At 28.8% G+C, this 22,170-nt stretch overlaps 3 protein-coding genes across 4 annotated transcripts; 2 read left to right on the top strand and 1 right to left on the bottom strand.

Moving 5' to 3' along the window:
- Window positions 1-5,126: 5,126 nt before the first annotated feature.
- Window positions 5,127-11,542, top strand: LOC130666016 (solute carrier family 28 member 3-like). Its single transcript, XM_057466653.1, has 11 exons — window positions 5,127-5,529; window positions 5,617-5,670; window positions 6,977-7,033; window positions 7,162-7,303; window positions 7,366-7,537; window positions 7,619-7,784; window positions 8,641-8,835; window positions 8,958-9,119; window positions 9,177-9,270; window positions 9,331-9,999; window positions 11,381-11,542. Exons 1-11 carry the CDS (start codon window positions 5,497-5,499, stop codon window positions 11,443-11,445), a joined length of 1,809 nt encoding a protein of 602 aa, XP_057322636.1. The 5' UTR covers window positions 5,127-5,496; the 3' UTR covers window positions 11,446-11,542.
- LOC130666026 (ceramide-1-phosphate transfer protein) lies at window positions 11,519-14,731 on the bottom strand. Its single transcript, XM_057466668.1, has 4 exons — window positions 14,531-14,731; window positions 14,201-14,409; window positions 13,347-13,522; window positions 11,519-11,956 (listed from the first exon to the last, which is right to left on the bottom strand). The coding sequence occupies exons 1-4, from the start codon at window positions 14,656-14,658 to the stop codon at window positions 11,834-11,836; spliced, it is 636 nt and encodes a 211-aa protein (XP_057322651.1). The 5' UTR covers window positions 14,659-14,731; the 3' UTR covers window positions 11,519-11,833.
- A 426-nt stretch (window positions 14,732-15,157) lies between these two features.
- Window positions 15,158-21,904, top strand: LOC130666020 (uncharacterized). 2 transcript variants are annotated; one of them, XM_057466659.1, is made up of 6 exons: window positions 15,158-15,338; window positions 15,453-15,603; window positions 16,884-16,969; window positions 18,519-19,291; window positions 19,998-20,300; window positions 21,277-21,904. In XM_057466659.1, the coding sequence occupies exons 3-6, from the start codon at window positions 16,899-16,901 to the stop codon at window positions 21,696-21,698; spliced, it is 1,569 nt and encodes a 522-aa protein (XP_057322642.1). In that variant the 5' UTR covers window positions 15,158-15,338; window positions 15,453-15,603; window positions 16,884-16,898; the 3' UTR covers window positions 21,699-21,904. The 2 variants fall into 2 exon arrangements, with proteins under 2 accessions (XP_057322642.1, XP_057322641.1); XM_057466658.1 differs by lacking the exon at window positions 15,453-15,603.
- The last annotated feature ends 266 nt before the right edge of the window (window positions 21,905-22,170 follow it).

Here is a 22,170-nt window from a genome sequence, read left to right as displayed (position 1 = left end):
AATAATAAGAAGGTGATTTGCAGACAATTTTCATATATCAGGTATATATACATATATATATACAGAAGTATAGTTTTGCCAACAAAGCAAATTCCATTGTAGATATATCTTTTTAATAAAACGCAATATAAATAATTTCATAAAATATTATTATATTATAATTCATAATATTTCTTTTTATTTATTAATTTATGTAAACAAATATTTACAATCTTAATTATTTAATAACATTATTGAATGGTATGTTATGACTAATAATCACTAACTAATGCGTTCTATAACTTAATCAACTCCTTTTATCATTACATTCCTGAATGTCAAAACATAATGAAGTGTCAAATTTTTTTCAAACTTCCAAATGCATTTAATACAAAATATTTCATTTCCTATTAATCTGAGGGCTAAAACCCTCATGACCTTTTTTGTAGCAAATTCAACGAGCAACAAAAAAGTCCTCATCAAAAATTACTTTCATCCACAAGTTCGGGCTCCAGATCTCAGGAAAGTAAATTTTGAATTTTTTCCAAAAATACCTGATTTAGTTTTTCCACTTTCAAATCCCAAATTCGGCTAAACTATTGGAGTTACAGCAAAAATGACCATGAACAATTTTGTACAAAATTCAATTTTCTATAAAAAAGATCTCAATCACTTTTTCGATTAAATCAATAGTTAGGTCAAAATTTAAATAAATATTTGAAAACTCAAAATATTTAAATTGAAATAAAAATTTTTTTTAATTTTAGAATTTATATTTTACATATTTATAGTATGACAATATAGGTCTCGATATCAAGGATGGTAATGAGGTAAAGATATACTTAATATGAGTAAGTACAGAGTAATACACGTCATACAGACTCCCGGACGGACAGACGGACAGACAATCTGGCGTCTAGACGTACCAAAATAATGACGAGGCAATGCCTGTTTAACTTTTACTGCTTTTATATATATATATATATAAACATACATATATATACACACATATATATATGGGTGCTAAACGTACCACGCAAATTGATTTTCAAAATTAATTTTGATTCCAAGAATTAAATTCGTAATTAAATAATTTAAGTAACCAAAACAAAAAAATTTATATATAAATTACTCTAATTAAATATTTGGGTTACAACTGGATTGAACTGAAATTTATTAATTAGAACCTCTAATTTATTTTAATTTAACCATTAATTTTTTTTTTTTATATTTTTTTATATATTGAAGTTTATTTTTGATTTAACTCGTAAACTATTGAAGATATGAAAAATATGTACTGGTACATTTTTATAGAAAATTAAATTTCCCATAAAAAAGAATTCATTAATTTTTTCCATAAAGCCAATAGTTAAGACAGAATATTGAATTTAAAGGAAATGAAAAATTTTTAATTAATTTCCTGTAGTAGTTTTTGTGCTTCGATTTAAAATTGCGGCTGAAATATTCGAGATATGAGAAAAATGTATGAGATTGATTTTGTAGATCGTTTATTTTTCTATAAAAAAGATATCAGTGATTTTTTACGTACGTCGAATAGTTAATGAGTAATTTTGATTTTAAGAATAACTTTTTTTCTGGAGAAAAAATTATCTAGTGGTGAAATTTTTTTTGTCCGCGATTTTGAAATTAGAGGTCAATATTTTATTAATTGAATTCTTGGCACGACATAAATAAATTTCTAGTCTAAAAAATATTTTATTCAATGGTTCTGGTAAAAAGACTGACGTCCGCGACAATTACGCAGAAAATATAAATTATTTTTGTTTTTTCTATTTCATTACAAATCAGTTGACAAAAACTTCAGGGTTACGATACAATAATATTCAGATTAGCTAGAACGTGGCCACCCACATAGAGAGTGACATGTTTTTTTAACGAAAATAGTGTCCATATAATTTTAATAATTACATGGTAATTTAATCTAAGCCAGAGTTGGGCCAAATAAATATCAAGATCTCGGGACGAAATGTAAACTGTCAATTTTTAGTCTCGATAAATTTACAAAAAAAGTATATATTGATTTTTTTCTACTATATTTTTAAAATTTCGAATCGCTTGTCAATGGAAATTTAAATTTCGTATTTATTTATTGCGCAAACAGCCAAATAAATCTCCCACGCGTGATGTCGTCTAGAGATTAGACGATTTTTTTCGACACTTAGACGTCTATTTAGAAGTATAATTTTTGTCTATAAATTTAATAGGAAAAAATATAAATAGATTTGTAGTATTAAATTAAATAAATATAAAACAGACAAATGTACCAATAACATGCGTCAAAATATTCTATTTATAGACGAGGGCGGGTAAAATGGGACCGCTAAAGAAATGATGAATTTTTGTCTATAGGAAGAGTGGCTTTTTTTTTACTTACATTTGAAATAATTCAACCAAATTTCCAGTTGCCATAAAAAAAAATTTTTTTTCAGTAGGCAAAACTGACACCCCCCCCCCCCCCACCCAAAAATTATTGAAGACAAACTTACATAAAATTTAAATACAGCTAAAGACACCGTTTGTATTTTTTGTGGCGACAATATATTGGGTCCGTTGAAAAATTCCAGAAAAAGTAAAAGAAAAACAATTTTTTTAAGAAAAAATTTTGAGGAAAATTTTAGCCACTCAAAATTGTGCAAAAATGATGATAAGACTAGGAAATTACGATTAAACATAATTTAAAAAAAAAAAAAAAATTTCTAGTAAGTTTTGGGGTGACCCGTTTTGCCCACCCGGTCTCGTATTGCCTGGGTATAGAAAAATAAGCTAGATAACTTCTTATTTTATCAAAATTACATAAAACATGTAGCCAATGCCGTACCACTTGCGAGAAGGCCGAGCCTAGCGCCATCTACCGGAGCCCTCTGTACTAATTTCGACATTTTTCTAAAAATTACTGGAGTAAAAGAAAAAAATCATTGTATAAAGGGCAGTGGGGTAAAATGAGACACTATTTGGTAACAAAAAAAATTTATTCTTTCGTAAAAGTTGATCTGAAGTCTCTAGAAGAAGTATGGGGTAAGTTGGTCACGTATAGTGCGACCATTTTTGAATTTCGACCAACAAAATTCTTTGCGTGTTTCCTAAAATTTAAAAAAGTAAAATAGTAACGCGCATATGAAAACCAGCAAAAAAAATTTTGAATTCTGTTGTAAAATGAATTAAAGTTTTTTTTGGTCCAAATTTTGAATTTTGAAATCGACGTACTATTTAGCTGACCAACTGATCCAATATTTTCCCACACGATTAAAAAAATTTTTTTGTTAAAAAGTGGTGTCTTTATTCCTCGTAAAAGTTGATCTGCAGTCTCTAGAAGAAGTATGGGGTAATTTGGTCACACGTAGTGCGACCATTTTTGAATTTCGACCGACAAAAATTCGTTTTGTGTTTCCTAAAATTTAAAAAAGTAAAATACTAACGCGCATATGAAAAATAGGAAAAAAAATTTTGAATTCTGTTGCAAAATGAATCAAATTTTTTTTTGGTCCAAATTTCGAAATCGACGTACTATTTAGCTGACCAACTGCCCGATATTCCTAAACGATTAAAAAAATTTTTTTGTTAAGTGGAGTCTTCATTCCCCCACTCTTCCTTATATGTATATATGTATATGTATATATAGATATACGACCATCAATAAAATTTTGATTGTCTGAAATTCTCCCATGCATTTCCAAACATGTCCTACTAAATTAAATAAACATTAATAATATCTAATAATTTAAATCTTCAAATGTCCCCTCGACAAAAAAAATCTTCCTCAATAAATTTACTACGTCTTAAATTAAGTGTAGATTTTTTTAAGTGACTAATGTCAAAGAATTCATGGTTTAGTCACGTACTAAAAACTGTTGTACTAGGCCCGTGACATTCTTATTACATATAACTAAAACGTAATACAAGATAAATGCTGATATATATTAAAACTGCTGTGCAAGACCAAACGCTTATGAAATGTGATAAATGTGTATACTAAATTTCACTGCATTAATAAATTATTTCCTTCAAATCTCAACCTGTTCCTCTACCCGCCAACTTTTCCGTTCTTTTTATTTATATTCTTTTTTTTTTTCTTTAATTTGCAAGTGACAGGAAACGAGACAATAAAAGACACGCGATCCCACACCGGAAATGCATCGGGTTTTTTCTGCTTCGAACTAGTCTTTCTATTCCTAATCTTCACTATCATTTGCTGATTTTCAAATTTATTTTTAATTACAAAAATTTTATTTTTAATCGTGATCTCAAAATATCGTTTCCACAAATCGTTGATTTGACAGTTGAGATTGTAATTGAAATTACGGCTAAACTATCGAAGATATGGAAAAACACATCAAAGCAATTTTGTAGGAAATTCAATTTCCTACAAAAAAGGTCCTCATGAATTTTCACCTAGACCCATTAGTTCATGAGTTATTTCAATTCGAAGCAATTAATCAAAAATATTTTTCTCAATTTCCCACGAACTTTTTTTTTTAACTTCAATTTAAAATTCCCGCTAAACTATTGAAGATATGACAAAAAAGTACATGAACATTTTTGAAGCTCATTAAATTCTCTACAAAAAAGGTTTCAGTGACTTCTTACGTAAGCTCAATAGTTCCGACGTAATTTAGTTCTAAAACTTTAATCCCTTCAATAAAATTTATCTCACATTTTCTTATCTCAATAAATCCATGGTCTTAAATAAAACTAATTACCCATAATTTAGTTAAGTAAAAAAACTAATTATCTACACTACTAACAATACCTTCCCCACCTCACCCATTTTAGAAAAAAAATTTTCAAAAATTTTGAAGTCTAAAAAAAAATGTCAAGTTTTTTTCCTCTATTATTTTAAATGATAAATAAAATTGTCCTTGACATTATCGTGTTACGACACCCATTATTAAATTTGATTGCTATCTAAAGAAAAAAAAAATCACAATTTTTATTTTCCACAGCAAGAAATTGTAAATATTCAATTTTAATTAACTAATTATTGAATAAATCAACAAATAAATAATTACGATTAATAAATTTAAATAGTTTTGTTTACAACAGTAATTAAAATAAATATAAAGTAATTTATTTACATCTTATCTGAAGACGTCCAACGACATCTTGATGACGGTATCGACGTTTTAATATTTAAGTATTCAGTTGGCGGATATCTTTCGTACGGCTAACAATTAAAAAATCATTTTTACTCTCAGTATTTGTTGAGTTAATCAGTTCATTGATTAATTTGGCGGTGTCATAATTTGTGTACTTAATTTTTTTTTATTAATTGAAATTTATTCGTCGTTTTTTAAAACAAAACTGCAGTAATTTAATAAAGTGATTACAAAACACGTGACACCTTAGATAGCATTGCAAATAAGAAATATTGATAGCAAGTCCATTAACCTGATATATATTTATATAGAGTGAATTTGAAAAAATTAATTTTATTTTATTTAAATCGAAAAATATTTACGGTTATTTGTAAATATTTATAGTGAGATTTTAGATTAAACAATGGCGGGAATTGCCAGTCCCGCTTTCTCTGAGGTAAATTTTGAATTTAAAAAAAAAATGGTAAATTTCGTTGTTTCTAATTTTTAATTGGAATTCTAATTAATTTTTTTTCTGGTTTAGGTGGAGAGAAAAATCAGTAGTCATAACTTAAGAATTTCCATTGACCTTAGTAAGGTAAAAAAAAAATTAATTAGAAAGAATTGGATTTTCTAGATCTGATTAATAAGTCTATTAGATCCATTAGATATTAACTAGGATTTCAAAGTAATAATACTTGTTTCTAATTAATTGGAATTTTTTAAATGATCAATTTCAGATCTAATTAATTAGACTAGGCTGAGTTAGATCCATTGATATTAATTAGACATACTATTTCAAATTAATTAGATTCGTTTTTCAACAATCTAACTTAGTGATATTCAAATATTTTTAGTTCTAATTAATTAGACCCATCCAATAGATCCATTAAAATATTCATTAGATACAATTTTTTATATTTTACTCATGTAAAATCAACCCATTTTAGATCTAATTAATATTAATTGGATCCTTGGATAATTTTTCATATTCCTAATGATTAATTAACAGTTCTAATTAATTAGACTCATTCATCAGCTGGATCCATTAACTTCTAGATTTATTTTTCTAGTTCTAATCAATTGGACTAATCCATTATTGAGATTTATTCAAAATTAATTATATAAAGTACCAATTAATTGGACCTGTTTCTAATTAATTAGATCCAACTCTCAAATCCAATAGAAATCCATTAAATCCATTTTTTTCTAATGATCTCCTCAATAGTAAATTGTTTGGTTCTAATTAATTAGAATTAAACTCTTCCAATATTTAGATCCAATCAATCATCTCATCTATTGCTAATTAATCAGACACATTCATAAACTAGATCCATTAACTATTAGATTTATTTTTCTAGTTCTAATCAATTAGACTAATCCATTATTGAGATTTATTCAAAATTAATTAGATCAATTTCCAATTAATCGGACCTATTTCTAATTAATTAGATCCAACTCTCAAATCCAATAAAAATCCATTAAATCCATTTTTTTCTAGTGATCTCAATAGTCAATTGTTTGGTTCTAACTAATTAGAAATTAGACTTTTCCAATAATTAGATCCAATAAATAATTATCACATCTACTGCTAATTAATTTTACAAATTTCTAACTATGTCTCCTATTTGTTCTTAAGTTTTTTCTAATTCTAATAGATTAGATCCATTAACCGTTAATTAGATTAATTAGACCGATTTAAAAATTACTTTCTCATGTCTAATTCCATTATTTACTTTTTTAAAGTCATTTCATTCACATTTTTGAGTAAAGCGATAAAAAAAATCATTACTTGCAACCTTGTAAATCTAATTATAAAATTTTCCTCATAAAAATTACGAAAAGTAATTTATTTAAATAAAATCATTGAGAAAACAATAAATCACTTATTTTTTTTTCGCAAGGAAAATAATCAAGACGGCGAACAAAAAAAATCGTACATCGAAAACATTGACAGTGAGGTAATCTCCAATAAATATTATTATATCACTTATCTCTGATAATTAATCATTTTTTTATCCTTCACAATCTGGCGCCTCGCTCTGATAAATTTTTCATTATAAAAATAAATAAATCATTTACTTTTCAGAACCATCAGAATTTCACGGAATCAAAATTACAATTATGGTTTTCGAACAAACGAGAAATTTATAAATATATTGGAATAATAATAATAAATATTATAGTACTCGCTTACTTGATATTTGCAAGTTTATACTGGTCTAGGAACAGTAAGTCTTCAAAAAAAAAATTCAGATGTTTTTTGCAAAAATAAAAAAAAAATTTTTTCTAGACAATAATTGCGTATTCGAATGGTGTGACGGCTATGGAATGTTCTTACTACTTGTCTCTTTCACGTACTTCAGTTTGTGTTACTACTTCATAATTAAAAAATATTTTTCCAACTTTATAAAGTCGATTTTCCGGCCCCTTTGCAACTGCTTAGAGTCAATCAATCAGAAAAGGTTAAAATAATTTCAAATTTGGTCGTTATTGGACTTAAGGACAGATAGAAAATAATAGTAAATTGATACGCATTATTCTAGATACGCATCATGTTCAATAAAAGTAATATTCTACTTAATTGTGCTGGCGTCAGTGGTAGTCTTTTTAATTAACGACACGATTGGGTCAAGAGATCGATTAATAAGCTGTGTTGGTTTGCTTGTTATGCTTTCTTTTGGTTTATTAATCTCAAAACATCCACGTAAGGTATTTATAATTTTCACACGGGCTGTTATCGAGTATGTTGGCATCATTAGCCTTTGGCTCGTGATGCCAACATTCTTCCAATAGCGTTTTTATACCAACTAGTCCTAGTTAGTCACCATTATCAACAAATAGACTTGTACTGAAAGTGTTGGCATCATTAGCCTTTGGCTCATGATGCCAACATGCTGCCAAAAGCCATTATATACCAATTAGTGAGTCACTATTAACAACAAATGAGCTTTTACTGAAAGTGTTGGCATCATTAGCCTACGGCTCGTGATGCTAACATGCTTCCAATAGCCTTTTTGTACCACCTAGTCCAAGTTAGTCACCATTATCAACAAATAGACTTGTACTGAAAGTGTTGGCATCATTAGCCTTTGGCTCATGATGCCAACATACTTCCAATATATTTTTTATACCAACTAGCTTAAGTAAGCCACCATTAACAACATATTAACTCTTACTGAGTGTTGGCACCATCAGCCTTAGGCTTGTGATGCCAACATGCTGCCAAGAGCCATTATATACCAATTAGTGAGTCACTATTAACAACAAATGAGATTTTACTGAAAGTGTTGGCATCATTAGCCTATGGCTCGTGATGCTAACATGCTTCCAATAGTTCTCATTCATACCAAATCACCTAATTTAATTACCATTAAAAATAAATGAGCTTGTAACAAGTGTTGGCATCATTAGCCTTTGGCTCGTGATGCCAAAACTTCTAAAATGGCTCATTCTTAGTCACTAGACTAATATACGAATTATTAATAACATTAAGTGACTCAAATTCTTCATTTTTAACTGATTAAATATTTTTTCTATCGATAATTATTTATTGGTTAATATTTAGATTAATTGGAGGCCCGTGATGTGGGGCCTGATATTACAATTTGGTTTCGGATTATTAACCATACGTTGGTCAGTTGGCAGATTAATATTCCAATGCATTTCGGATAAAGTCGCTAAGTTTTTGAATTACGCTGAAAGCGGATCTAAGTTTGTTTTTTCTGACCAACTTGTCGATGCCAAAGTTTTTGCCTTTTCCGTAAGTTAAATAATAATCCGCTAGTCAGAACGGGCTTTAGACGTTGGTTGGTATCACGAGCCGAAGGCCAATGCTGCCAACCCACGTCCAAATTTCCATTTAACGACTAATTCATGTTGTAGGCACTACCAGTGATCTTTTTCTTCAGTTTTATGATTCAAATTTTGTACTACTTGGGCGCCATGCAGTGGATTATTTTGAAATTAGGCTGGGCCTTGCATGCAGTTATGGGTACGACTGTTTGCGAATCTCTTAATGCCGCAGCCAATACTTTTCTCGGAATGGTAAGCTCTCCAATTGATGAAAAATTGATTAATAAATAGCAATTAATTACTTTATAGACCGAATCTCCGTTATTGATAAAACCATATATCAGTAAATTAACGTCATCAGAAATCCACTCAGTGATGTGTTCTGGTTTCGCTTCAGTCTCTGGTCAGTCCTGACTCTAACGAAATATATTTTCAAAAAATTAACTGACAAAATTAATTATAGGAACCGTATTAGCGGCATACATAAGTTTTGGCGCCCAACCGTCGCATCTGATAACGGCCTCGTTGATGGCAGCGCCAGCTTCGCTGTCATTTTCTAAACTACTTTACCCCGAAACGGAAAAGAGTCAAACGACATTTAAAAACATACCACTGCAAAAATCTGAGGACACTAGTGTAATGGATGCGGCAACAAAGGGCGCCATGGCAGGGATTCCGTTAGTTTTGGGAATAATTGCGAATATCGTCGCATTTGTGTCGTTCATATCTTTTTTCAACGCCATTTTGTCGTGGCTTGGTGCGCTTGTAGGCTTCGCAGATTTGACATTCGAATTCTTGTTATCGCGGGCATTCATGCCCCTGAGTTGGATCATCGGAGTGCCTTGGGACCAGTGCGAGGACGTGGCAACTCTTATTGGGCTAAAGACTGTCGTCAATGAGTTTGTGGCCTATCAGAAGCTGGGCGAGTTCAAGAAATTGGGAAAGTTGACCCCACGAGTTGAGGGAATAGCAACTTTTGCTATTTGTGGGTTCGCTAATCCGGGGTCTGTTGGAATTATGATGGGCGGGTTGGGAGCTTTGGCGCCCGAAAAAAGGGAACAGATTGCGGCAGTTGCTATCAGAGCTTTTATTGGTGGGTCCATTGTTTGCTTCATGTCAGCTTCTATTGCTGGTAAGTTGACGGATTGAATTTTTGGTGACTTAAAATTTTTTTATGGGACAGTAACCAATTGGAAGTTGGTCTAATTAATTGGACATACGTCTGATTGCCGGAAAATGGGCCTAATTAGTTAGAAGGGGGTCAAATTAATAGCTGGTGGATGACTCTAATTAATTAGAACTGGGAATAATAAATTAGAAATGTCTAATTAATTAGAAATAGCCATGATCAAAATTTTATGGATAAGACTAAGGAATAAGTCTAATTAATTGGAGCTGAAAATAAGTAATTTGAAATAAATCTAATTAATATTAAATAGATCTAACTACAGGACGAATCTTATTGTCACATCTATAAATAATAAATGAAAAATATAAATGATCATCTATTACCAGATCTAATTAATTAGTAATAATTCTTCGAAAAATGACACCTAATTAATTGGACATTGATCTACTAAATTTAATTTAGAAAATTGTAGTCTTAAAATTTACAAGAGGTCACAATAATTACTATCAGATCTAATTAATTAGAAATGGACATGACTGAAATTTAATGGATCTAACTAATGGACGTCATATTAATCAAATCTGGAAACGATAAATAATAAATAAATCTAAATAACTGTAATCAGATCTAATTAATTAGCAATAATTCTAATTAGAATTTGATCTAATTAATTGGAAAAAAAGTAAACATTGATTTAATAAATTAAAAGTAAAATTAATTAATGAATAGTAAGACGCAAATTTATAAGTGGTCACAATAATTAGCATCAGATCTAATTCATTAGAAATTTTAATAATAGATCTATTCAACTGGAATTTTTTTAAAGCTTTCATGCTTGTCGAGTAAAAAGTTGTTGCTAGACGTAAACAATAAATTCCAATTAATTAGACGTTGCGCATATAAATTTTTTTAAATTCCAATTAATTAGAAATTGCGCATATAAATTAAAAAAAATTCCAATTAATTAGAAGTTGCTCATATACATTTTCTTAAGTTCCAATTAATTAGAAGCTACGCAGATATTTTTTTAAAAATTCTAATTAATTAGAAGTCGCTCATATAAATTTTCAAAAATTTCAATTAATTAGAAGTCGCGTATATATTTTTTAAAAATTCCAATTAATTAGAAGTTGCTCAGATAAATTTTTTTAAATTCCAATTAATTAGAAAATTCTAATTAAATAGAAGTCGCGCATAATTTTTCAAAATTCCAATTAATTAGACATCACATTGATAAATTTTCCTAAAGTCCTATTAATTAGAATTCAAAAAACTTTTTTACGTCTCATTACAAAAAAATTTACTCTAATTAATTAGATAAGATCCTTCAAGTTTCAAATTAAATTTATGAAATCACATTTTAATAACTTTTTTTTTTTCCTAGGAATGCTTATGAATGATGACTTCCTCAATTCATTGGAATCCAATAGAACAATGTCGAGTTTTTAATGTTAGAACCAGTACTTAAAATAATTACTAATTTCGATCGTAACAAATGAGGATACTTAAAAAAAACACAAAATTGTTAAGTTTGTAAATTAATTTATATTGCCAATTATCCCGCTTTTTTTTTATCACATACATCGCCTATGACAATAACGCAAACATTTATTATTTTTTATAATTTTATAAGCCATAAATAAATTACGTATAATACATAGAAGTTGTAAGTTTTTTTTTTCTATTCTGCTGGAATGATTTATTTTCGTGTAAAAATATCAAATAAAGTGGCATTAATTTTTATGTGTTTTTATCTTTATCTTTATAGTTCAGTTTATCGCTGCCGTGTCAAGTAGTTTTTTCTTTTAGTTTAATTTAAGTTACTATGTGCTTATACTTAGTGTAGATTATGAAGATCATGAAATTCGTAGAGATTATGAGTACGATTAAATACGTCGGCAGTTACTTCCAACATTTTTGGTAGCACATCAACATTTCGTTGAACATGTTCTCCACATACCTAAAAAAAAATTTTCTTATGGTACTTCAGGCAAAAAAGGAAAAAATTCTAGTCGGGAACGGTCAAAACCCTGATTAAAAATGCTCATTGAAAAGTATTGAAAATTATTTAAATTCTTTTCAATCCATATGGAAATTTTGAAAAATATTAAATGGAATTGAAATTTCGATCATTTGAATACTTTCTAATTCTTAGTATGGAATTCAAAAGTATTGAAAAAAATTAATTCTGTTATCATTTCAATACCTTCCAATATGGAACTACTTTAGGGTTCCATGACAACTGATCCCAGACAACTGATCCCCGACAAGTGATCACACAATAATGGATCCCACAGACAAATTCATAAAAGAATTAATTATTAATTAATTACTATGACATGAGTAATTAAAATTCACTGTTGTAAATATAAAAAGTTAAATTATGTAAATTAGTTGTTGATAAAAATCGATTGACGATCAATTGTTGATGGGATCAGATGTCGGTGGGATCAATTTGTAGGGATCACTTGTCGTGGTATAAAATTATTGGGATCAGTTTTTAGTATTGAGAAGGATTCAGAAAAATTAAAGATTCTCAATTTTTTTTAATTACACGTGACCTGAAATGTGAAACTATTTTGCTATTGAGGAAAATTCAGAAAGATTCGAAAATGTGAATTCATTTTAATTTATTTCAATTCAAGTCATAACTCGAAATATGTAACTATTTTAGTATTGAGAAAGATTCAAAAAAATTGAAAATTCTCAATTTCGTTCCATTCTTTTCAATTCTACATTCGATCCAAAATATGAACTATTTTGGTATTGAGGAAGATTTAGAAAGATTGAAAACTGACAATTTATATGAATCTTTTTCAATTCTTTGGAAGTTTAGAAATTAATTTGGAAGTATTAATTTTATGTCCAGATGAAAACCTTGTGGTATAGGAAGTATTCAATTCTTATCTTTTTCAATACTTTTCAATGAGTATTTTTAATCAGGGAATATATGTAAAAATATATGATAAATATCCGAAAATATATGTGGCCAATTTAACTATATTTTTTGATATATTTTTTCTTATACTAAAAAATATAATATTCATCATATACGAGTCTGTATATGTTTAGCATATATAAAATATATATGTCTATATATATATATTTTATATATATAGCTCAATATGTAAAACATATAAGTTGAATATATGGAACACACACATTTACTACTGTATATAATTTTATATTAAATCGGCCAAAATCTCTGTATGATTTTTTATAATATATCATATATTTTTTTTTGCAAAAATATATGATTTTATATCTTTCAACCTTATATTATTTTCTCACGGATAAAAACTTTTGTTAAAAACTAGTGTTCCATTTCACCCCACTCCCCCCTGAATTACCTTTTTAAATAAAACTTCTCTAGTAGGCATCGTGTACATGGCAACAATAGCAGCTTTTCTAATAACCCACGGATGATGTTTCGCTAGCGTTTTATTGTAAGCGTCCTGGCAACAATTACTCGTCTTATCTGCGTCTTTTAAGTCACCCAACTGCCTTAAGAATTCGCGGATAAAATCTAAAAAAGCAATTCTTTAAATTACTGCTACTCAACCCCCATGAAAAAAATTTATAAAAAAAATATATGTTAAATATAAAAAAAATATATTTTTCATATAAAAAAAATATATTAAAAATACATCAAAAATATATAAATATATAAAAAATATATTTTAAATAGCTAACTTTTGGCCGATTTTCGTATATATTTTATATATTTTAAATATATCTTAGAATATATAAAAAATACATGTATAAAAATATACAAAAAATATATTTTTTTATATTTTAAAATTTACAACAATTATATAAAAAATATATTTTTTATATAAACTTTTTATACTTTTTTTTTTCTGTGTTGTTAATTAACTTAATAACATATTTTTTATATAATTTTTTTTTTATTTTTTATAGATTTTTAAATATAAGAAAAATATATTTTTCGTATATTTTTATACATGTATTTTTTATATGTTCAAAGATATATTTTTAATATATTTAAAATATATACGAAAATCGGCCAAAAGTTAGCTATTTAATATATATTTTTTATACATATTTTATATATATTTATATATTTTTTATGTATTTTTAATATATTTTTTTTATATGAAAAATATATTTTAACATATATTTTTTTTATAAATTTTTTTCACGGGGAAATCCCTTATAAATTTTCAAAACAAAGAAAAACTACCAAGCCCGCGGTGCAATCGCAGCAGCGTCCTTGAGCCATTGGTACAATCATTTTTATCCAATAATTTACTGTCCTTTTCATAGTCAATCATCGACTTGATCGATCGATAATTATCGTCATCTTTGCTCAGCAATTCATTTAACGCGTCGATCTTCTGCTTCAAATCCGAGGACACAAAACTGAATACGCTGCCCATCAGCTGAAAGAATCTGTAAATAATAACAATGATTATAAACAATGAACAGGTGACGTGACAAAACAGCCCACATTGAAAACAACTCAGTCATTCATTTATTTAAAAAAACAATAATTAATACACAGGAAATTTACTTGTGAAGTTCATTGTAAGCTTCCAGATATAATTTGATATCAACATCATCCTCATTAATTAACGCGCGGTCGAAATTATCGTGGACTGTTCTCAAGTCAAAGAATATCAAGTCTGGAGCTTCGGCCATGTTTAAACACTACCGACGTCACTATGTTTTTTTCATACAATGATATAATGACTGAATGTACGACCACGGTGATTGTTGAAGGCAACACTTACGGCTGCGCATTGTTAATAACTAAGTAATTGTTGGTCCTATTTGGTGCCTTGTGTTAACATGACCGAAGTCTTTACTTTCAATCACTGATAGATTATTTGCTGACGATAAGTTACTGACTGTCAGTAATCACAGTCATTTCGTCCGTAACTTCCTTTATGGGGGTGGTTGATTCTGTATCGGAAATTTTGACATTTGGGATCTGAATCAAAGGGATCTGGATCATAGTTCATCTGCATGATCGAGATCTGTGCGATAGACATTCGCGCAAATTTTTTTAGTGCGCTTGAAACAAATGGGCGCGGAAACAGTGCGCATTTACATCTGCGCATGCATGAAAATTTTTTTGAAGAAGAACCACTGGTATATTATACTTGAGATGTTTTTTTCAGGCGTAGCTCGATGCTTATTATTATAGTTTTTGTTGACGTGAATGACGTCATGAGCAGGATTTCTAGTTCATGTCCATCAGATAAGTGATAATGGATTAGTACTTAGTAGTAATACGTACTAATATTTCCGAAAAAAAATTTGTATTAAATATTGTTCACAGTATTAATAAATATACATATCAAGTTAAATAACTGCAGGTATGTTGCAAGAATTATTTAGTATTTTGATATTTAAATGAAAATTAGATTTCATCACATTTTGAAACGGATTTTGCTATAATTATTTTAAAAAAATGTGGTTATGATTGAAAGTAATTATCAACTGGAAATCGGACTTTTTACAACCAAATTACAATATAGAGATTCCGTGTGAGGGTGAATAGGAATGATGAAATTTATTGTGGACTTGCGCTATTCATATCGGAAGGAAAATCAACAGGCTGAGGGTTAATTCGAACACGGGGTAGATAAAACAGATTTTCTTCTTTCAATATGGCGGTGTTTGTAATACCTGTATGAAAATAACATATATGGTCAAAATATATGTAAAAATATATGATAAATATCAGAAAATATATTTGGCGAATTTAACTATATTTTCTGATATATTTTTTTTATATTAAAACATATAATACTCATCATATACGAGTCCGTATATGTTTAGTAGACTGATTCAAAAAAATCGACTAATTTTTTTTTTCTTCATTATATCGAAAATATTGTTGGAAATGACGAAAAAAAAAATACTGTGAAAGTTTGAGCTCTTAATATTAATATTAACAACTGCCGCATCGCAATTTTCTATTTCCCGTTTAAATAACATGGGATAATTTATTTTTTAAGCTTTGGAATTTTGTAGCTCATGGTGGGACCAATACTTTTGAATGTTCAAGACATATTCTTATGGAAAATTTGACGCTCTACGAAAAAGGTCTCCTATAATTTTCGATATTTTTATTTCTCCAAAAGTTATTCGAAGTTAAAGTTAGATTGACCATAAATTTTCACATTTTTGAAATTTTTTGACGCAACCATCAACTTTATCCGAAAATTTTAGAGGACATTTTTTGTAGAGCATTTTATTTCCTACAACTTATCTCAGAGAAAATTTTCGATATTTCACTTAAGTCGTATGTTATTTGCAATTAACTGAAAATTTTCTTAAATAATCTAAATTTTGTTGCTTAAAATTAATTATATTGAATTTTCAGTTAATAATTAATAATTAATAATTTCCAGTTAAGGAGCCTGGGGCACAACGGCCCCCTTGAGCCGGTTTTTTTTGTAGCTTTTAACCATCAAATTCGTTTATTTTCCGTCTCTTTCGGAAAAATCAGTCGAAATTTTGCAAAAAATCGAAAAAAAAAATTTTTTCGTTACAATTTTTTTTTTCGAGGTCCATTTTACCCCACATCACATATTGGCTTAAAATACGATAAAAACATTATAGAGGTCACAATTTGACGGAAAATAAAAAAAAAATTTTACCTAATTTTTGAGGGCCGCCTTCGTGCCCCAGGTTCTCTTAATTGAATTATGGGCAAAAATCTAAATCTTTTGATTTTTTGAGAATAACTAAAAAAATATTCAAAATACGATAAATTGTTAAGAATTAAAATTTTTAGAATATTAAATTTCCTACAAAAAACTATTTGACCTTTTTTTTACCAGACGGATTCTTTAGCCAGTGGATCATAAAGTCTAATAAAGAAATTATAGAAAAAAAACTATTTTCTTTTTCAGGAAAAAAAAACAAAAATGACGGCTGCTCAATTCAGTTCGGGCAAATCCGAAACGGAGTCTCCATTGCTGAGGAAACCTAACTGTTGGTGAGTATTTTAACCCTTCAGCACCCGCGTTAGAACAACGTAAAACATTACCCGCGTGATGAGAAAAAGTCTCACGCTTCGGCGCATCGTAAATTTTAAGTCAAATAAAACAAAAATATTATGCACTTTCCCGATTATGACGTAATTATAATTTATTTGAATATTTCACTTGTTTTTATTTTTAAATTTTCTATAATGTACTTGTATTTTACTTTTTAATTTTGTAAGTAATGACAGATTTAATGGCTGAAAAAAACGGCGGTGATTGCCGAAAAGATTCGGAACTGCCCGAACTGAGCCAAACCGTATTAATTTCACCGGCACACAAAAAAAAATAAGTTCTCTGTACTTTTGACGGGACCGATTTATTCCCATGTATTTTGACCCGCTGAATCCGAATCCGAGTTCCGTTTAACCCGTACACCCTCAGATTTTCAGAAAACTTTAAAAAACCTCAAAAATACACAAAAATCGACCGTTTTTTGAATTTATAAATTTTTTTAACCCTAACTAAGCATGATTTTTATGTATTTCGGTCCTCCACATACTAACCTGAAGTTTATTTAAAACATTAGCCATTTAAAGTCTGAGTAAATTCCAAAAAACCCCAAAAAATTGCAAAAAAGCAAAAAAATTCTTAGTATTGTGATGAAAACAATTTTTTGAAGCATATTAAAATTTTTTTATGTTTTAGGCCGAAATATTTTTTATATATATATCACAGATCGAACAATATGATTTCTTTTATTTATTTCGATTTAAAAATTGATTTTTGTTATACCAAATTTTATTTTTTTCGATTTTTTGGGAATTTTCGCCATTTATTTAAAATTTTAGAGATGTCTGAGCCATGGATGTTCGAGAATTATATGTGACAGATAAACATACATGAAAATAATTATTTATTTAGCCCTATAAAATTTTTTTCATCACAATACTAAGAATTTTTTTGCTTTTTTGTAATTTTTTGGGGTTTTTTGGAATTTAATCAGACTTTAAATGGCTAATGTTTTAAATAAACTTCAGGTTAGTATGTGGAGGACCGAAATACATAAAAATCATACTTAGTTAGGGTTAAAAAAATTTATAAATTTAAAAAAAGGTCGATTTTTGTGTATTTTTGAGGTTTTTTAAAGTTTTCTAAAAATCTGAGGGTGTACGGGTTAAACGGACCTCGGATTCGGATTCAGCGGGTCAAAATACATGGGAATAAATCGGTCCCGTCAAAAGTACAGAGAACTTATTTTTTTTTGTGTGCCAGTGTTTTTAAGCCTTACTTTACTCGGGTGATGAGAAAAAGTCTCATTGCTTTTAAAAATAAATCTTTTAAAAATATTTTTCATGTTCGAAATAATTTTTAAATTTCAAAATCATAAAAAGCATAAAATTTCATTAAGATAAAAAAAATTTCACTAGGTCATTCCATTTGAAATTACTTAGAAAAAAATATTTGAAGACAAGTGTGAGGAAAAAACTCATAGCGCGGGTGCTGAAGGGTTAATTAATTTACAATAATATAAATAGTAACGATATTTGTAACTACTTACAGGGAGAAAATAGTATATTCCCCTGATGCCATGGATCTGTGTCGAATCAATCCCTCAAGGAAAACTTGGATAGAATTTTCTATAATTTTAATAATAATTCTGTTCATACTATCTCTTGTAAGTCCATCAGTCGCGTCAGATTTGATCTCGAGTTTATTAAAGACATTCTTATTCACCATTGTCGCGACCAAAGGAACACTTTTGTCGATGACTTACGAGCTAGTGCCGAACTTTGTTCACAAATGTATCGTTAAAAGAGACGATGGCGGAGAAAGATCTGCACATATTGAGAACATGCGCTCAGAAGGGGAAAGACTCATGTGGATATGGTGTTTTATTATCGCATACACCCTTTCCGAATTTATAAATTCACTCATGTGCTTCAGGAAAGCTATAGATAAGCCTTCGACTAGACAATTTTTTTCAGTAATCATTCCAGAAACTTTCCATACCATGGGAATTGCGTTGATGATCTTTGAAGTATTGCCGAAACTAAATGTATATTATTTCGTTTTGTTCCTAATTTGGTGCGTGATTGAATGGGGACTTCATACTCTGATATCGACGGTTTATGAAATTAAAAATATTAAACTCAAGAGTTTGCTGATCGTGGCAGACATTGTGGTTCTGGGGATTTTCTTAAATTTCACGATATTCAATCCGTTTGATGGAAAAAACCGTAATAATAGCGAGTGCTGGATTGCTATCCTGGCATTGGCTTTGATTCATGGCGGACTTTGGCAAGATGTTCCAAATTCTAAATTAAGTTTTACTGGTAAGTTTTTCTGAACGTTATAGAATAATGAAGACAGTTTGAAATTTCTTATGGGATTTTTTTAATCAGTTTTTGAATTATGTAAACCTTTATAGAAAGTTTCCATCAATTTCTAGAATATGTAAGACCTAGAAAAAGTTTTCCTAATTTTTTGGGATGTTCTTTCTAGAATATTCCAGATATTTGAGAAATTTGAGCATTTAAGAGAATTTTAAGATTTCATAAAACTTTCTAAATGCCTAGAATTTTTAAAATGTCCTAGAATATTTTGAGTATTTCGGACAATTTCAAGATTCTGTCGAATTTTCTACAGTCTTAGAATTGTTCAAATGTTCTACAATATTTCAAATATTCGGAGTATTTCAGACAATTTCACGATTCTGTCAAATTTTCTACAGTCTTAGAATTTTTTAAATGTCCTAGAATATTTTCAAATATTCGGAGCATTTCAGAAATTCCAAGATTCTGTCAAATTTTCTACAATCTTAGAATTTTCAAATGTCCTAGAAAATTTTCAAATATTTTGAGTATTTCAGACAATTTCAAGATTCTGTCAAATTTTCTACAGTCTTTGAATTTTTCAGATGTCCTAGAAAATTTTAATAAAAAACCTGGAGCACTTCAGACAATTTCAAGATTTTCTTAAACTTTTAGTCTTAAAATTCGCTCAAGTCCTAGAAAGTTAATGCTTTTTTTTATTTTTTAGGTAATTTCTCTCTGATTAGAGAAACTCGTAAAAAATTGGAGCTCGTGAAAGACTCAATTTTCGCATGGGTATCACTTTGGAAAATAATCGTATTTATTGCAACTTCATTTACAATATTCGCAATTCATGGTGATAGCATAACAAAACTCTTCAGAATGTTTGGACATGCATTCGGTGACTATAATATAACTTTGATTCCTTCTGACAATGGTAGTCAATTATTAACGATTCCCAGAAGTTTACTTTTTCCAATTTTACTCGTCTCATTCCAAGTAATTTTATCTACTTTCGTAAATATGAAACGTAAGTATTTTATTACATCAATTATTTTATTAATTACACTGTAAAAAATCGGGAGTCAATCCGGATTTTATTTAAATCCGCATTCACTCCGCTCGGAGTTTTGACACTTGAATAAATTTATGTTTAATAGAAATAACTTTTTTTATGAGAAATATTATTATTTTAATAAATAATTTATTCAGGTATTGATAATTAACACATAATTTATTATGTTTTTAATTTATAAAATGTTTTAGTAACTCACTAAATTATAATTTCATATAATCCATAGTAAAAACATTTAATTATTTAATTGTTATGGTGACGTAGTTTTTATGGGAATATTTTATATTTCGGTAGAATATAAAATGTTATTTCGCGGTTTGGTTGATGTGAGTCATGTGACAGTTTGTGGCTCAGTGAAAACTATATTAATGATGGAAAATGGAAAATCTATTTCTTTAACTTCATAAGCGTGAAAGTTTTAATTATCAGCTGGTTAGAATTTTTAAAAATTATTTCGCGCGAATATTTGAAAAGGGAGCTCGTAATTATTTCCGTACTCAATACAAATGTCTAAATATAAAAGACCAAACCTCACTACGTATTAGTAATTTACCCCGCGAGTTTTTACTACACAGAAAAAAAGGATTTCTTGGTGCAAGAAAAATTTTTCATTATGAAATGAAAACAAAAATTTCCTCACGACTAGAAAAAATTTATTGGCGCAAGAAAATTTTTTTTCGCGACAAGAAAATTTTCCTTTTCAATTCATAATACAAAAAATTTCTCAGGGCAAGTAAAAATTTTCTTGGGGCGAGTAAAAATTTTTTGCGCCAAAAAATTCTTTTTTTCTCTGTACGATTTAATTCTGAGTTTTTTTATAATTAATATTTTCCAAAACTCCCCTTCGGAGTAAGATTCACTCCGCGATTTTTTCGCAGTGTAATTTATATATTTTCTAAAATGAATAAACAAATAATTTTTTTACTTGCAGCTGATAGCATAATTTTGCGTTTTCTCCATGGATTTGATTTTCGATCTCGCTGGGGATTGAATCTTCCGGTTTTCTTCGCTATCGCATACTTACTCTGGTCTGAATACATCCGCATTTTCTACTGCAATTTGGTTTACAATGTAGACATGGCCGAGTACTTTACGAATGTCTTAACAGAAATCGATATATTCAATCAATCAAAAGTTCTCTCTCTCGATTATTTGGGAAACTGGGAGGCTCTTTTACTAAAAATTTCTTGCTGCTGGATTATACTGCACTTCCTTTTCCGATCACGAGTAAACACTGCTATGGAAACCGAAGAAGAACTTGAAAAACCTGAAGCTAAAACCCCGCAAGAAGTTGGAGTTTACGTGGTTTTAGAAAATGAAAAGGTTGAAGAAAAAAAAAAGTTGGAATGTTGATTGAGAAGAATTTTCTATAATAAATTCAAAAACTTGCTCAAAAATTAACTACCTCATAAAATATAAGTGAAAGTCTTTAATTTTTTGTATATTTTTTCTAAGTACTTTACAATGTCGATTATAATATATATAATTGTATTTAACTATTGTGTAAATAAAAGATAAAATTTTGAAAAAAATTAATATTTGCCGAAAATCTAAGAATACATTAATTTCTATGGGTTCCTGTTGGAATCAATGGAAAAGGGCATGGGATTTTATAGTAATTTGTGGGATTAATTTTCCACGTCTATGGCACCAGATATATTCATACTTTTCCTGTAGGACTGCATGGCATTATATAAGAATTTATGAAAATCTATGGGAATCCAACTAAAAATTCTTGGGATTTATGGATTTTTTAAGATTTCTGTGGGAATCAATAGATGGGGGTATGAGATTTAAAGTTGACTCTGTGCTACTTCCCCGGGTC

The sequence above is a fragment of the Microplitis mediator genome, chromosome 3, assembly GCF_029852145.1.
Source record: "Microplitis mediator isolate UGA2020A chromosome 3, iyMicMedi2.1, whole genome shotgun sequence".
NCBI classification, from domain to species: Eukaryota; Metazoa; Arthropoda; class Insecta; order Hymenoptera; family Braconidae; genus Microplitis; species Microplitis mediator.
The sequence above is the reverse complement of the archived record's forward strand: the minus strand, read 5'-3'. Positions and strand labels throughout refer to the sequence as shown.